Genomic DNA, 14,850 nt, shown 5'->3' with positions numbered 1-14,850 from the left:
CTATGTGTACATTAATAATTAATGTATGTGTAAACTTTGTTTCACGGTAAATATTAAAATGAATTTAATTCATTCACTGGATTTTCTTTCAGTTTTAAATAATCCACCTTTTTCCTGAAGTATTTTGAAATTAGATTCTATGTCTTATCTCTTTCAGAATATGCTATTCTGTTAACTGAATCTAATAGATTGTTTCTTTTTTACAAATGTCATATCCATGGAATAGTGCATTAATGTGCATGATTCTTTCTCTGGTGTTGTTTAAGTGGATCTGAAGTGACTGGTTGGAGTATCTCATTTTGAGGTAAGGCGCACAAGTGATTTCAAAATTGTTACATGAAATTTTCACTTTATTAGGATTTTTAGAATATTAAGAAATGTGCTGTTTACCTATCCTTATGGGGCCCACTCATTCACTTCTATGGGAAAAATGCTAACACTAACTATGACAACCTTAACCTCTACCCAGCTCTAACCAAAACCATAAGTAACCAAGCAAAATGCGAGAGTTTTTGCATTTTTAACTTTTTCATAGCCGTCACTGATATTTATAAAATAGAGTTTTTCCTTATGGGGACCAGGAAACCTGATAAAGAACAGGAAACACAGACAGGCTCACTAAGAACGGAGACACCGGGGGAACGTATACCGGAGGAACAAAGGGACCGGGAGTCACCGAGGGATGAGGAGCATACTTTTATTTCCTTCCGATATCTAGCTGGGGAAGAAGCAGCGGAGATGGAGATGGAGATGGAGATGGCCCCCAGGAAGATCATCGGCACATCTTCAAGTCTCTGATTTTTTCGCTTCTTTTTCTTCCGGCTTTCGGTTTGTGGTGGAATCCTCTGGGGCTCAGAAAGAATAAGCGGGAGGTTGCTCAGCACTACTGGCCACCTGTCGAGTCTTCAGCTCCGTCATCCTCCGCAGCAGCTGCCGGAGATTGTCGCGCACCTCCAGGGCGATTCCACATGGGGGTTAACGATGGGGGCGTGGCACACGGAGGGATAGAATGATTGGATGTACTTTCTTTAGATTCATTTTAGATGAACATACTTGCAGAGCCCTGATGATAAATCTAAGTTTGATGATATGATGGGACATGTAATCCTGCCTTCTTTATGTTTTATGTTTTTTTTTTAAAAATATTAAGTACTATTTCTAAGTCAACTAAAAAATTGTTTCCCATTAACTTTAATAACATGACATAAATGGTGAAACACTGAACTGTCATGCTTCAGCATTTATATTCAATATGGACTAATACTAGTACAAAAAATGCATAAGTAAACTTTTTTTATACAGTGGCCCCAAAAGTATTTGGACACTTTTTTTTTGAGTTGCGTTACAAAATGTCAAACAAAATTAGATTTATGTTGAAGACATACTTTTCAAGCAAAACATTTTACAAAAAAATGTATATTATTAGTGTTTCTCGTCTGTTTTTCTTGATTATACCCATAATTAACCTGTCCAATCTGTTGATGGTCTTCCTTAGTCTGCCACTATTCTGTCTGTCCAGATTCACATGTCCTTCATCTTTAGGTTCTTTAACAATATAACTTTTTGTTGGAAGCTTTTTGTTGATGTGTCATACAGAGTCTTCTCAGAACTAATTTCACTCCTCCTAACTATGTTCATAATTCCTTTCAAGGGACTGCTCCAAGACAATCTGTAGTGGGCATAAGCATATGATATCTTTGAGGACACATAGATACTCTTCCCACAGATGTAGTTCATCACCACATTATCCATGAACATGAACCTGACAATCAGAATAAAGTATCTAAAAACTTTTTTGTCTTAATTTTGAACAGCATGCCTATTGTTTTATAATTTACAACAAAATATCTTTGCGTGGAACATGTGCTTAAAGTATCTATTGTTAACATAAATGCAGTTTTGTGACATTTTATGATCACAGTTTTAAGCATGACTTATGGGTCCAAATGTTTTTTGGGGCCACTTTAAAATGAAAGACACAAGATTATATTTTCAGACACTCAAAACATTTATATTGTAGATAACAGTTATTTCATGTTCTTTTCTATTTAGGGAAATTGTTCATTCATGATTTGTAATAGATATATATATATTAGACTTCCATCCATCCATTTTCCAAACCGCTCATCCTATTGGGTCGCGGGGGGTCCGGAGCCTATCCCGGAATCAATGGGCACGAGGCAGGGAACAACCCAGGATGGGGGGCCAGCCCATCGCAGGGCACACTCACACACCATTCACTCACACATGCACACCTACGGGCAATTCAGCAACTCCAATTAGCCTCAGCATGTTTTTGGACTGTGGGGGGAAACCGGAGTACCCGGAGGAAACCCCACGACGACATGGGGAGAACATGCAAACTCCGCACACATGTGACCCAGGCGGAGACTTGAACCCGGGTCCCAGAGGTGTGAGGCGACAGTGCTAACCACTGCACCACCATGCCGCCCCTATATTAGACTTTTCTAAAAAAAAAAAATTTGACGGAAACTTATTTTTCTATATTTATTAATTGTACCTAAAATATTTTCATTCATTTGAAATATCTGGTCTACAACTAAGTGGTGTACTACACAAGGATTTTGTAATTCTTACATATTGAATAGTTTTGATCATTCAGTATTGTCCTATACTCTGTTCATATACCATTAAACAAGATTAAGACTGCATGTAAAAGTATATACATTCTAATGAATGTCTATGTATATGCATTATATTAAACTAATTTAACTGCACACTGGTTTATTCTTTGTTTCCACGGTAACTGTAATTCCAGGATATTCTTTCAGAAGAGCTGAATATTGATCATGTCACAACCTGAGGAGAGCACAGAGGTCAAGAGTTTAATGTGGTTGATATGATTGTTAGGGTATGTCAGATCCACTTAATGTCGTTTTCATACACAAAATATGGGAGACTAAAACAAGATAAGGAGAACATGCAAAATCCATGCACACACAGAGCAAAGGCAGGATTCCAGCACCCAACTCTGGAGGTGTGAGTCAACAGGGCTACACACTGAGCTACCACAATAAAATAAAACCACTGTTTCATAAATGAAAAAACTACAGTATAAAACTGCAAAACTCCCGTGGAGCGTATAGCAAGATTTTATCCACTAAATGGAATTCAACATCAAGCTCACTTTATAATCTTGAGCCTTGAAGAGGCATAAGACATTTACTGGACTGACATGATTCTTCAAAATGGATACTGAGTCTCTGTCACTAAATTTTAAGCTTTGTAAGTTTGATACCAAACTTAGACTTAGCCTTTGAATTTAGCATACAGAAAACATAAAACATATTTATCGAACATCAAAAGCTGTCAATAATACTGATTACAAAAACTTACTGAATTTTAAAAATCTGCCAAAAAGTAAATAAAAACCTCTATAGAATATTGTGATATCAATATCATAAGTATCAAAAAATGTTTTGCCCAATACTCTGCTTACCAGCAAAAAGCTACTCCAAATTAATCCCGTCACAGTTGTCCTTGAGGTCTGCTTGTCTGTATGGAAAATAATTAAATATTATTATTATCTTTGCTCCTTTTATGATCCTTTTGTTGCTCCTTATCGTTTCATTATGATTATATACTATATAACATCCATTCATTCATCGTCCAAAGGATAAAGCATATAGTTGTGGGGAGCCGTGACAGTAGAGGGTACAGTGTAGAGGAACATCGCCTACAGGGTATAGATCCACCACATGGGATACTCAAGTACACAAGTCCATCAATAGGGGAAATGCACACATACATCAGTCCAACACGGGGGGAACACACATTCATTATGTTGTTACTTGATTCAATGGTAAGCATTTAATTGTGTTTTGTGGTATTTCATATCATTTAGTCAAAAACGTCTGTGACAGTCTTAATTTTTCTTCTTTGGATGCCCATGATTCCCACATGCCCCTCCTCTGAAAATAATCTGCAGTATACTCTGTGTACTGTGCAGTCTGTCCTGCCAAAACTGCAGATAACTTTAGCATTTGTGCATTTATAGATGTCCTGAGGACCAGATTGACTGTTTGCCTGTTATGAATACTCAGCTATTTCTGATGTGACCGTAAGGCCAGTCTCCAGTTTAGTGCCTTGGGGGCAGTGTTTCTGATATTACAGCTGAATAAGATCCATTTTTCAGCGAAGAACTCTCCACCTTGGTTTCTACATTGCAAATCTAATTATGTAAAAGTCCAGCTAACTGAGGTATTAAAGAGGAAATTCACTTTTATCGAAAGCTGCTGAAAGAAAATGTCAGATGTTTCTCATCCCTTACCAGTTCTCTAAAAAGGGGATATATGCTATAATAGACTAGACTTTCTAAACTGTGGGTAGAAACTTGCATCAAAAAGCATGTCCTTTATTAACAACTGGAAGGTCCGGTTATTAAAAGACTGACTGATTTTACAGCTCCCTCCACAATTATTGGCACCCCTTGTAAAGATTTGTAAAAAGGGTTAGAAAAAATCTACCTTTCAGTGAAGTTGCTTCATCTCACACTGAAAAAAAATGAAAAATCCAACCTTTCTTTGTAATAAATTTATTCAAAGAAAAAACAAATCATTCATTAAGAAATAATAATTTTTAACAAAAACACATGTGCCACGATTATTGAACACAATGTAACTGAAGCATGTTTCCCCTGTAAATTGTACATCTTGGAGTGAAAAGAAACCTTCAAGGTGTCATCCATGACTTCCTGATTGACTGGGATACACACGTTAGGTGACACAGAGGCCAAATTCCCTTAGTTATCCATCAACATGACAAAGGTAAGAGAACATACGAAACTAATGATGGATAAGTGTGTTGACCTTCATAAGTCAGGGAATGGGTATGAAAAATAGCTACTCGCCTGAAAATGCCCATTTCTACTGTTAGAGAAATAATAAAAAAATGGACAACAACTGGAACTGTTACAAACCTGCCTGGAAGAGGACCCAAGTTTATTTTCCACCCACATACAGTGATGAAGATTGTAAGAGAGGCAAAAAATCCCCAAGGATCTCTGGTGGTGATTTACAAGACAAAGTAAAATCTTGGGGTTACCACGTCTCCGAAAAAAATCGTCAGACGCCACCATGCATTCTAATGGATTATTTGGATAGTATGCCAGAAAAAAACTTTTTTTGTTAGTTAACCACAAACGTAAACACCTGGAGTTTGAGAAAGACTATTACAACTTTGACTGGAACCAAAATTCAATAGTCTGATGAAACAAAAATGGAGCTTTTTGGTAATAAACATTCAAGGTAGGTTTGGTGTAAAAAGAAAGATGGCTCAGGTAAAAAGATCCATATCTCAACTAAAATATGTGTTTTTCCTCCAAAGGCCCTGGAAACCTTGTTATGATACATGGCATTATGGACTCCATGAAATGTCAGGATATTTTAAATCAAAATTTTGCTGCCTGTGCCAGGAAACTAAAACTGGGCCATCCAGTTGGGCCAATACTGGATCTTCCAGCAGGACAATGATCCTAAGCACATGTCCAAATCAACACAAAAATAGTTAGCTGATCTCAGAATCAAGCTTCTGCCATGGCCATCTCAGTCCCCTGACCTGAACCCCACTGAAAACCTGTGAGCTGAGCTAAAGAGGAGATGGCACAAGAGAGGGCCGAGGACCCTGGATGATCTGGAGAGATTCTGTAAAGAGAAATAGTCTCAGATGCCATGCTCTGTATTCTCCAACCTTATAAAATGTTATAGGAGAAGACTCAGTGCTGTTATACTGGCAAAGGAAGGTTGTACAAAGCAGGGCTGCCAATAATCGTGGCACGTGTGTTTTTATTGAAAATAATTATTTCTTGAGGAAGGATTTGTTTTTCTTTCAATAATTTTATTTTAAAGAAAGGTTGGATTTTTCTTATTTTTTCAGTGTGAGATGAAGCTACTTCACTGAAAGGTATATTTTTTTCTAACCCTTTTTACACATATTTACAAGGATTGCCAATAATTGTGGAGGGCACTATACCTGAAAAGTTGGGGACTTGCTATCTCTTAGTATACAGAGTCTGAGGCCATACTGAATGTTTGACTATGTTTTGTAAACTTCTTTCAGACTTAACTATTAATTTATATAAAATCATAATATTATGATATTTTACACAGTCAAGTATCTCACAGAGACGACAGAAGGCAGTAACATGTTTGAACATTGGGAAAAAACTAGAGCCTCCAGAGAAATTGGCAACAGCACAAGGAGAACCTGAAAACTCACGACAGTCTTGAAACTTGTGTGCCTGTAATTAGCAGGTCACTGGTTCAAACCCAGCCGCAGCATGTCTGTGGGTCCTTGAGCAAGGCCCTTAACCCCCAGCACCCTGGGCGCCGCTATGGGTGGCTGCCCTTCGCGGACAGCTTACTCTACAAAGAGCAAGTTGAGGGAGACGTAAAAGACAATTTCCCTAAGGGGATCAATAAAGTATCTATTATTATTATTATTATTATTATTATTATTATTATTATTATTATTATTATTATTATATATCTCATATCTTATACAATACAAAAGTGACTTAAGTAGCATAGCTGTGTAGTACTAGGCCAAAATTACACTTTCAAATCACTCTGACAGTACTGGGATATTCATATTCCAACTTATATAAGTAGCCAGAATACTTCTGGCTCCTTCCCAGATCACAGTACTACACTGTATGCTCCAAAGTTATTTTAGTCCCATTTTTTGGTTGTTATTGAAATACTTATTTCAACTTTATTTTTTTCTTCTTCGTTTCTTTTAAGTTCAGTTTTATTAGTTTTCGATCAGTTATTTTTACTGAGCTTCGTAATGTAGCTTTAATGTTAGGTTTAGTTTAGTTTTAAAAGCTCCTGGCAGATTTCACATAGGGGGTGGTTGGTGATTGATTGCTTGGTCTAGATTGCATCATATTTTGCTCCAGGTGCCTTTTGAATACCCCTGTCCTACAGCAAAACCATCTATTCAAGGAGGAGACTGTTAACTCTAGCAGTGGCGGGCAGTATAGCTCGGTATGGGGTTACTGATAGATATTTTGTGCTTTGTTTTTTACAGATAGGTGTATATTAATTCTTATGGATGCTGGTGATGAAAAACTTTGAATATTGATAAAGTTTAAATATCGGCTAACACATACATGGGACTGAAACAGATTTTTTTAACCGATATGTTGTGCATCTCTAAACTTTTGCCATTTGCAATGGTATCTCCCATGTCTCATCTAATCTCTTGACCTGACACATGTTTGAATCTTTGAATTGAGGGCACATGTAATTTTGTCTATTTGAGATGCTTATCATGGGCTATGTTTACCACCAATGATTTTGAGGAGGGACATCTGGTAGCTGGTAGCCTATAAGCAGGCTTCCATCCATCCATTTTCCGAACCGCTTATCCTACTGGGTCACGGGGGGGGGGGGGGGGGGGGTCCGGAGCCTATCCCGGAGGCAATGGGCACGAGGCAGGGAACAACCCAGGACGGGGGGCCAACCCATTGCAGGGCACACTCACACACCATTCACTCACACCTATGGGCAATTTAGTAACTCCAATTAGCCTCAGCATGTTTTTGGACTGTGGGGGGAAACCGGAGTACCCGGAGGAAACCCCACGACGACATGGGGAGAACATGCAAACTCCACACACATGTGACCCAGGTGCAGACTCGAACCTGGGTCCCAGAGGTGTGAGGCAACAGTGCTAACCACTACACCACCATGCCGCCCCTCTATAAGCAGGCTTTTAAATGAAAAACATTTTTAGTATTCATTAACAGTAATAACCTTGGTATGTTAAAAGAAACATGGTAGCGGAGGTACCACACAGCAGGGGAAAGAGTATGACGGAAGTTTAGGTTGATGGGCTTACTGCTTTTTCAAGGCCTTCAAAGCCTTCCGAGCCTCATAAGCTTCTCTTTCAGCAGAAACCTTTTTGTAGCAGTAGATTATGACTACAATCAGCCAAAGCTGCAGGCCGACAATCAGCACGTACATCATGACCTCTCCTATCACTGCAGTCTTCTCCCTCTTAGCTATAGGCAGAAAAAAAAGACTTTGAATAATGTTAATTACGTTCTAACGACAGTTAAAATTGCAACGCATATATCATCTTTCGCTGACAGTGCTACAGCAACAAGATGGAAATACAAGTGAATGAAAGATTGAGAGAGAAAAAGAGTAAAAATTTAGACAGACAGAAAGGGAAGCCTTACCTTCTGGCAACACAGTAAGTTCTATGTATTTCATAATTCTGAGGGGTTCGTCACCCACTGGGAGGTGGAGAATGCGGTCAAAGGTGCAGCGATAAGTCCCAGTGTCATTGAAGGTGACATTGTGGAGGTGTAGACTGGCAACCAGAGTATCACTTGTCTTCACAGGGGCAAACCATTCAAGGCGATACTTAAAGTGGTCACTGGTGATCGTGGCGGTAGGAAAATCATAATGCAATATCTGAAAACAGAAGGACATCAAAGCCCGTGCACAAGTTAATAAAACAATTATGTGGAACAATGGCTTAGTTCAGTGAAGGATAAATAAAACATTGACATCGATAGTATTTGCCTCTTTTATTGCCAAACTGCTACACATCAGAGATAACACTGCAACATGAGGTTTTTAAATACACAACAGACAGATAACGATCATGTTTATGAACACTTTCCTTTTTGAATTATTTTTAATTTCATGTTTTTATTACGACTACTGATCAAGGTTTTATACACTGAACAAAAATATAAACGCAACACTTTTGTTTTTGCTCCCATTTTTCATGAGATGGACTTAAAGATCTACAATTCATTCCAGATACACAATATTACCATTTCTCTCAAACATTTCTCACAAATCAGTCTAAATGTGTGATAGTGAGCACTTCTGCTTTGCTGAGATAATCCATCCCACCTCACAGGTGTGCCACATCAAGATGCTGATCTGACATCATGGGTAGTGCACAGGTGTACCTTATACTGCCCACAATAAAAGGCCACCCTGGAATGTGCAGTTTTGTCTCACAGCAAAATGCCACAGATGCCACAAGCATTGAGGGAGCGTGCAATTGGCATGCTGACAGCAGGAATGTCAACCAGATCTGTTGCTCGTGCATTGAATGTTCATTTCTCAACCATAAGCCGTCTCCAAAGGCGTTTCAGAGAATATGGCAGTACATCCAACCGGCCTCACAACCGCAGACCACGTGTAACCACACCAGCCCAGGACCTCCACATCCAGCAGGTTCACCTCCAAGATCGTCTGAGACCAGCCACTCAGACAGATAATGCACGGCCCCATGTTGCAAGGATCTGTACACAGTTCTTGGAAGCTGAAAATGTCCCAGTTCTTGCATGGCCAGCATACTCACCGGACATGTCACCCGTTGAGCATGTTTGGGATGTGCTTGACCGGCGTATACGACAGCGTGTACCAGTTCCCACTAATATCCAACAACTTCGCACAGCCATTGAAGAGGAGTGGACCAACATTCCACAGGCCACAATTGACAATCTGATAAACTCTATGCGAAGAAGATGTGTTGCATTGCATGAGGCAAATGGTGGTCACACCAGATACTGACCGGTTCTGAGTCCCCAGACCCCCAATAAAGCAAAAAACTGCACATTCCAGGGTGGCCTTTTATTGTGGGCAGTATAAGGTACACCTGTGCACTACCCATGATGTCAGATCAGCATCTTGATGTGGCACACCTGTGAGGTGGGATGGATTATCTCAGCAAAGCAGAAGTGCTCACTATCACACATTTAGACTGATTTGTGAGAAATGTTTGAGAGAAATGGTAATATTGTGTATCTGGAATGAATTGTAGGTCTTTAAGTCCATCTCATGAAAAATGGGAGCAGAAACAAGAGTGTTGCGTTTATATTTTTGTTCAGTATATGTTGATAAAAGGAATTATACAGTCCAGGTCATATTGGGTGCGCGCATATTGAAAGTGCTCTTTAAACTGTTCTCCGGGTTATTTTACAGGCAAACAAAGCTGCAGATTGCACAGACTATACATGCCTCATCTATTAAAATATCTGTTTTAAAACTAATTTTACACCTGGAAAAGAAAATATTTTTCCCTGAATATCAGTTCATCCAATCTTCAGTTTCAAATTATATATATTATGTGTACCAATTTTGTGCCAGGTATTGGGTACAGAGCCACTTTAAGGGTTCTGCACACCAGTGCTGTACTGAGCTGTTGCTGTTTCATTTGTTGCCTTCCTGTTAGCTTTGATGAGGCTGGACATTCTCCTCAGTCCTCTCTCAGTAACAAAGTGATGTCAGCCGCAAAACTATCCCTGACTAAATGTTTTTGTTTTTGCACCATTCTCATAAGGTTGACATTTCTGAGATGCTGGAATCACTGTGTCTGGCACCAGCAATTACAACATGTTTAAAACTGCCAAGATCAGGCATCTATTAGCCATTCTAAATGGCAGTACATTGATTTAACCTCCTGATCCTGTCTGTGTGCTGTATATATTCAGTTGCAATTTACATGACTTACTGTTAGGGAACCAGCTATTTGCATTAACAAGCTGGTGTACCTAATATGCTGGCCATGAAATGTATATTATATTGATGTGGCTAACTTCACACAACAAATGAGTTTACAAATCAGATTCAAATTCAGATTATGCAACACTTCCTTTCCATCTCTTTTTTTAAGTCTGTGTTGACTGCTTCACTTGCATAGCTAGCAGCCTTGTTCCAGTGATTACCTTGTTCCAGTGATTGCATTTATAAAGCATTACATCAGCATTCACATTTATTTGTGTAACAAATATTTATATGTCCAGAGTAATGCATAAATGTCTGCTTATACTTATTATAAATATCTTGCATTATAGTTAAATAGATTTATGTAAATGATGCTCATTGAAAGGCATACAATAGATACAATGGGAGTAGTGCTTCCCATTAGCAGATTTTTACCTTTCAAGCTGAAGCATGGAATGAGTCATTTGTATAAACTGAAAGACTAGTGTAATAGTATCAAGTTCTTAAATCAAAATCCTAACAAGAAACCTCTTTCAACATACATATTTCTTAATTAATTAATTAAGAAAATTGTGCATGGCAATTTTTATAATAGTCTTTACAGCAACTTTGAAAAAATGTTTTAACATAAACATCAGCATATACTTCTTCAAGCCAATACCAATCAAGCAATTATTTATAATATGAACATAATTAAATATATTTGTTGCTTATCCTGACCAAGATCAAAAAAGCTGAAAGTGTTTCAGTAGTTAAGATAGTAGACAGGAACGAAACTGCATCAGAAATTTTTCAACCTGTGATAGCTGCTTTGCATAACATTTTGGTAAGATATTTTAATTATGTAATATTTTTTTTTAAATGTTATAGGTTAGCATCTTTACATCATAGTAATGCTAGCAGAAAGGATTTCTATGTCCTATGATTATTTTTGAAGAATGATTTACAGCATTTACTATTATATTATCGATACAGTACACAGTACAAGCACATATTTATTGGTATTTTGTACATTGCTTACATATTACATTTTTTGTTTTGTTTGCACAGCTCAGGGAGCTGGTAATCACAGCAATAAAGAACTGAACTGAATTGGATTGAACTGAAACTGAACTGAAAGAATACATCTACTAGTAGACATGGGTTCAAAAAGCAACCTGTTTTTACTCACATGGCCATACTCTTCCTCTCCCAGAGGCCTGAAATACCAATCCACAGTGGTCGTGGCTTCAACCTCTTCCCTTCGCTTACAAGATATACATCCCAGAAGAAAGGTTTGTCCAACTGCCGCCTCTGTCATGGAGTCCACCTCAGCACAGCCTCCCTGGCATTCTGGTACTAAGGCACATAAAGAGAATAAAGTTCTTAGTTTAAATATCCATATGAGAAATAATAGGAATTAACATAATAAAAATGAAACTTACCGTAAAGGATATGCAGCAAGCAGCAGAGAAAGGGTAACATTTTGAAAATCATTTTGTAAATCAAGTTAATGTTTACATTCAGTCGGTATGAAAAATCATAACGAATGTCTAAATGTTCTTATTTTATGTACAGCACACTGACTACATCAATTTACCGTCTTTGTCGACTGTACAGAACAGAAGAAAAATAATTCAAAAGTGAACTAACATGGGACAACTAAAGTCGCGTACACCCCTCATATGAGGCCATATTTCAAAAGTTAAATTTAGCCCGTGTGAACGGTGGATGTAATACCTTTTTAGAAGGCAGGCCAAGATAAAAACTGAGAGGTCGAATGTTGCAACAACATGATACTAGCTGGAGAACGCGATATGCTTATGAAATACCACTTAATTTTATGTAGTGCATTCTATTACGACACATGCGCACACACACATACACAGGTTTGTAATTATACCTTCATTTCAATGGGGAAAACTCTAATCACAACATGACAACGTTAACCCCATAACCTTTACCAAACAAAATACGAGACTTTTTACTTTTTTGATTGCATTCACAGATATTTGTGGGGACTAGGGAAATGGTCCACACAACATCTAAAAACAGGATTTGATTACATTGTAGGAGACATTTGGTCCTCATAAAGTAATATGAACCTAAACCACACACACACATACACACAAAGGTATGCTCTTAAGCGTAAATACATTAGGTTATGTCCTAAATGTATCTGTCAGATCATTGTACAGGGCTCGATTGCATAAAATTATGAAATACAGAAAACAACGTACAACTCAAGTAAGGATTGTGGCGTCACCATTCTGGTTTTGAGAAGGTTTTATTGAACATATGGCCCAATTCATTTAAAGAATGTTGGGTGAATGTTAGAATTTAATTGAACACGTAGGAGATTTAAGTCTAGAAATGTAAATGCTAAATAAACTAAACTTTAACGTTTGTGTCATTGTGCTGAAATGTAATTGTCAGATTGTCCGGAGGACTGGCAGAACATTTAGCTAGAAGTCAATGGCGTTGTGGATTATCAGATTTTTTTGCTGTGTAGATTATATTCAAAATTTTTATCATATGTAAATATAAATGGTATGTGTATATATAAATATTAAATGTAAATGTTAGATATAAATCCATCCATCCATCCATCCATCCATCCAAACCGCTTATCCTATTGGGTCGCGGGGGGTCCGGAGCCTATCCCGGAGGCAATGGGCACGAGGCAGGGAACAACCCAGGATGGGGGGCCAGCCCATCGCAGGGCACACTCACACACCATTCACTCACACATGCACACCTATGGGCAATTTAGCAAGTCCAATTAGCCTCAGCATGATTTTGGACTGTGTGGGGAAACCGGAGTACCCGGAGGAAACCCCACGATGACATGGGGAGAACATGCAAACTCCACACACATGTGACCCAGGCGGAGACTCGAACCTGGGTCCCAGAGGTGTGAGGCAACAGTGCTAACCACTGCACCACCATGCTGCCCCGTTAACTTATATCTAAATGTAAATGTAAATATAAATGTTAAATATAAATGCTAAATGTTAACTTATATCTAAATGTTAAATGTAAAACTTAAATGTGAAATATAAATGTTGAATATGTCAAATGTTAACTTATACCTAAATGTTAAATATAAATGCTAAATGTTAAATATAAATGCTAAGTGTTAAATATAAATGTTAAATGTAGACTCTAAATGTTGAGGACGTATGCAAATTAGCCACGCCCATCCGCATAGAAATGGGCGGTACCGACAAATTTTAACTCCAAAAGAGCTCCAAAAACTGAAATTACTAATCTGCAGGATAGTAAGGGTCTTATGATTGAAAATGAAATTGATATAGTAAATGAGTTTAATGATTATTTTACATGGGTGTTCATGGTAGAGAACACAAGTAACTTGCCACCATTTAATACAAATACAGCGTCGTCTATGACCAATATATGCATAACTGATGCTGATGTGGTACAAAGCCTAATTAATTTCAAAATAAATAAATCTTGCCTATAGTTTTAAAAGAGGTGAGGGATATTATTAGCCAACCTTTAACTTTACTATTTCAGGTTGCTTATCTAATGGTGTGGTACCTTCTGACTGGAAGCATGGTAATATAACACCCATATTCAAAAAAGGGAATAAAAGTAATCCAACAAACTATAGGCCAATCACTTTAACTTGCATAACTGGAAAAGTAATGGAAGCTATAATCCAAGTGAAAATGGTAGATTACCTGGATTCAAATAACATTCTGAGGGATAGCCAACATGGATTTAGGAGAGGTAGATCCTGTTTAACTAATCTAATTGAGTTCTTTGAGGAAGCCATAAATGAAATTGATCACAAAAAGGCCTACGACGTGATCTACTTACATTTCCAGAAGGCCTTTGATGTTGTCCCCCACAAACGGCTCTTGCTTAAACTCAAAGCAGCAGGGATTTTAGGAACTATAGCGGCTTGGATTTAAAACTGGTTAATAGGCAGGAAGCAGTGGGTAGTTATTAGAGGCACAATGTCACAGTGGGCCTGTGTTCATAGTGGGGTATCGCAGGGTTCAATTTTAGGACCATTATTGTTCCTAATTTGCATTAATGATATTGACACTAATACATACAGTAAACTGGTTAAATTTGCAAATACTAAACTAGCAGCACAGAGACTACAATGGGATCTTGATTTAATTAGTGACTGGGCTGATACTTGGCAGATGAAATTTAATGTAGATAAACGTAAGGTATATCTAGGAGTAGAAAGCAGAAAGTACAGATATTTTATGGGTTCCGCTGAAATAAAAGGTAGCTGATTATGAGAAAGACCTCGGTGTGTATGTTGATGCTTCCATGTCCTACACTCGCCAGTGTGGGGAAACGATAAAAAAGGCCAGAAGGATGTTGGGTTACATCT

At 38.0% G+C, this 14,850-nt stretch overlaps 1 protein-coding gene across 2 annotated transcripts; it reads right to left on the bottom strand.

Annotated features, from left to right (window-relative positions):
* Nucleotides 1–329: 329 nt before the first annotated feature.
* On the bottom strand, nt 330–12,187 carry LOC125727105 (sodium channel subunit beta-1-like). 2 transcript variants are annotated; one of them, XM_049003799.1, is made up of 6 exons: nt 11,921–12,187; nt 11,668–11,834; nt 8,207–8,444; nt 7,864–8,026; nt 3,461–3,516; nt 330–1,669 (listed from the first exon to the last, which is right to left on the bottom strand). In XM_049003799.1, the coding sequence occupies exons 1-5, from the start codon at nt 11,970–11,972 to the stop codon at nt 3,471–3,473; spliced, it is 666 nt and encodes a 221-aa protein (XP_048859756.1). In that variant the 5' UTR covers nt 11,973–12,187; the 3' UTR covers nt 330–1,669; nt 3,461–3,470. The 2 variants fall into 2 exon arrangements, with proteins under 2 accessions (XP_048859756.1, XP_048859755.1); XM_049003798.1 differs by having other exon boundaries at nt 330–2,820; nt 11,921–12,186.
* Between the last annotated feature and the right edge of the window lie 2,663 nt (nt 12,188–14,850).

This window comes from Brienomyrus brachyistius, unplaced genomic scaffold (genome assembly GCF_023856365.1).
Source record: "Brienomyrus brachyistius isolate T26 unplaced genomic scaffold, BBRACH_0.4 scaffold86, whole genome shotgun sequence".
NCBI lineage: Eukaryota > Metazoa > Chordata > Actinopteri > Osteoglossiformes > Mormyridae > Brienomyrus > Brienomyrus brachyistius.
The sequence above is the reverse complement of the archived record's forward strand: the minus strand, read 5'-3'. Positions and strand labels throughout refer to the sequence as shown.

Excerpts from the sequence above, each read along its gene's own strand:
- LOC125727105 (XM_049003799.1), bottom strand. The coding sequence starts at position 11,972 with ATGATTTTCAAAATGTTACCCTTTCTCTGCTGCTTGCTGCATATCCTT. Across the intron at positions 11,835-11,920 it reads CTTGCTGCATATCCTTTACG|TACCAGAATGCCAGGGAGGC; the intron begins GTAAGTTTCATT and ends TATGTGCCTTAG. Across the intron at positions 3,517-7,863 it reads TTGAAGGCCTTGAAAAAGCA|ACAAGCAGACCTCAAGGACA; the intron begins GTAAGCCCATCA and ends TTTTCCATACAG.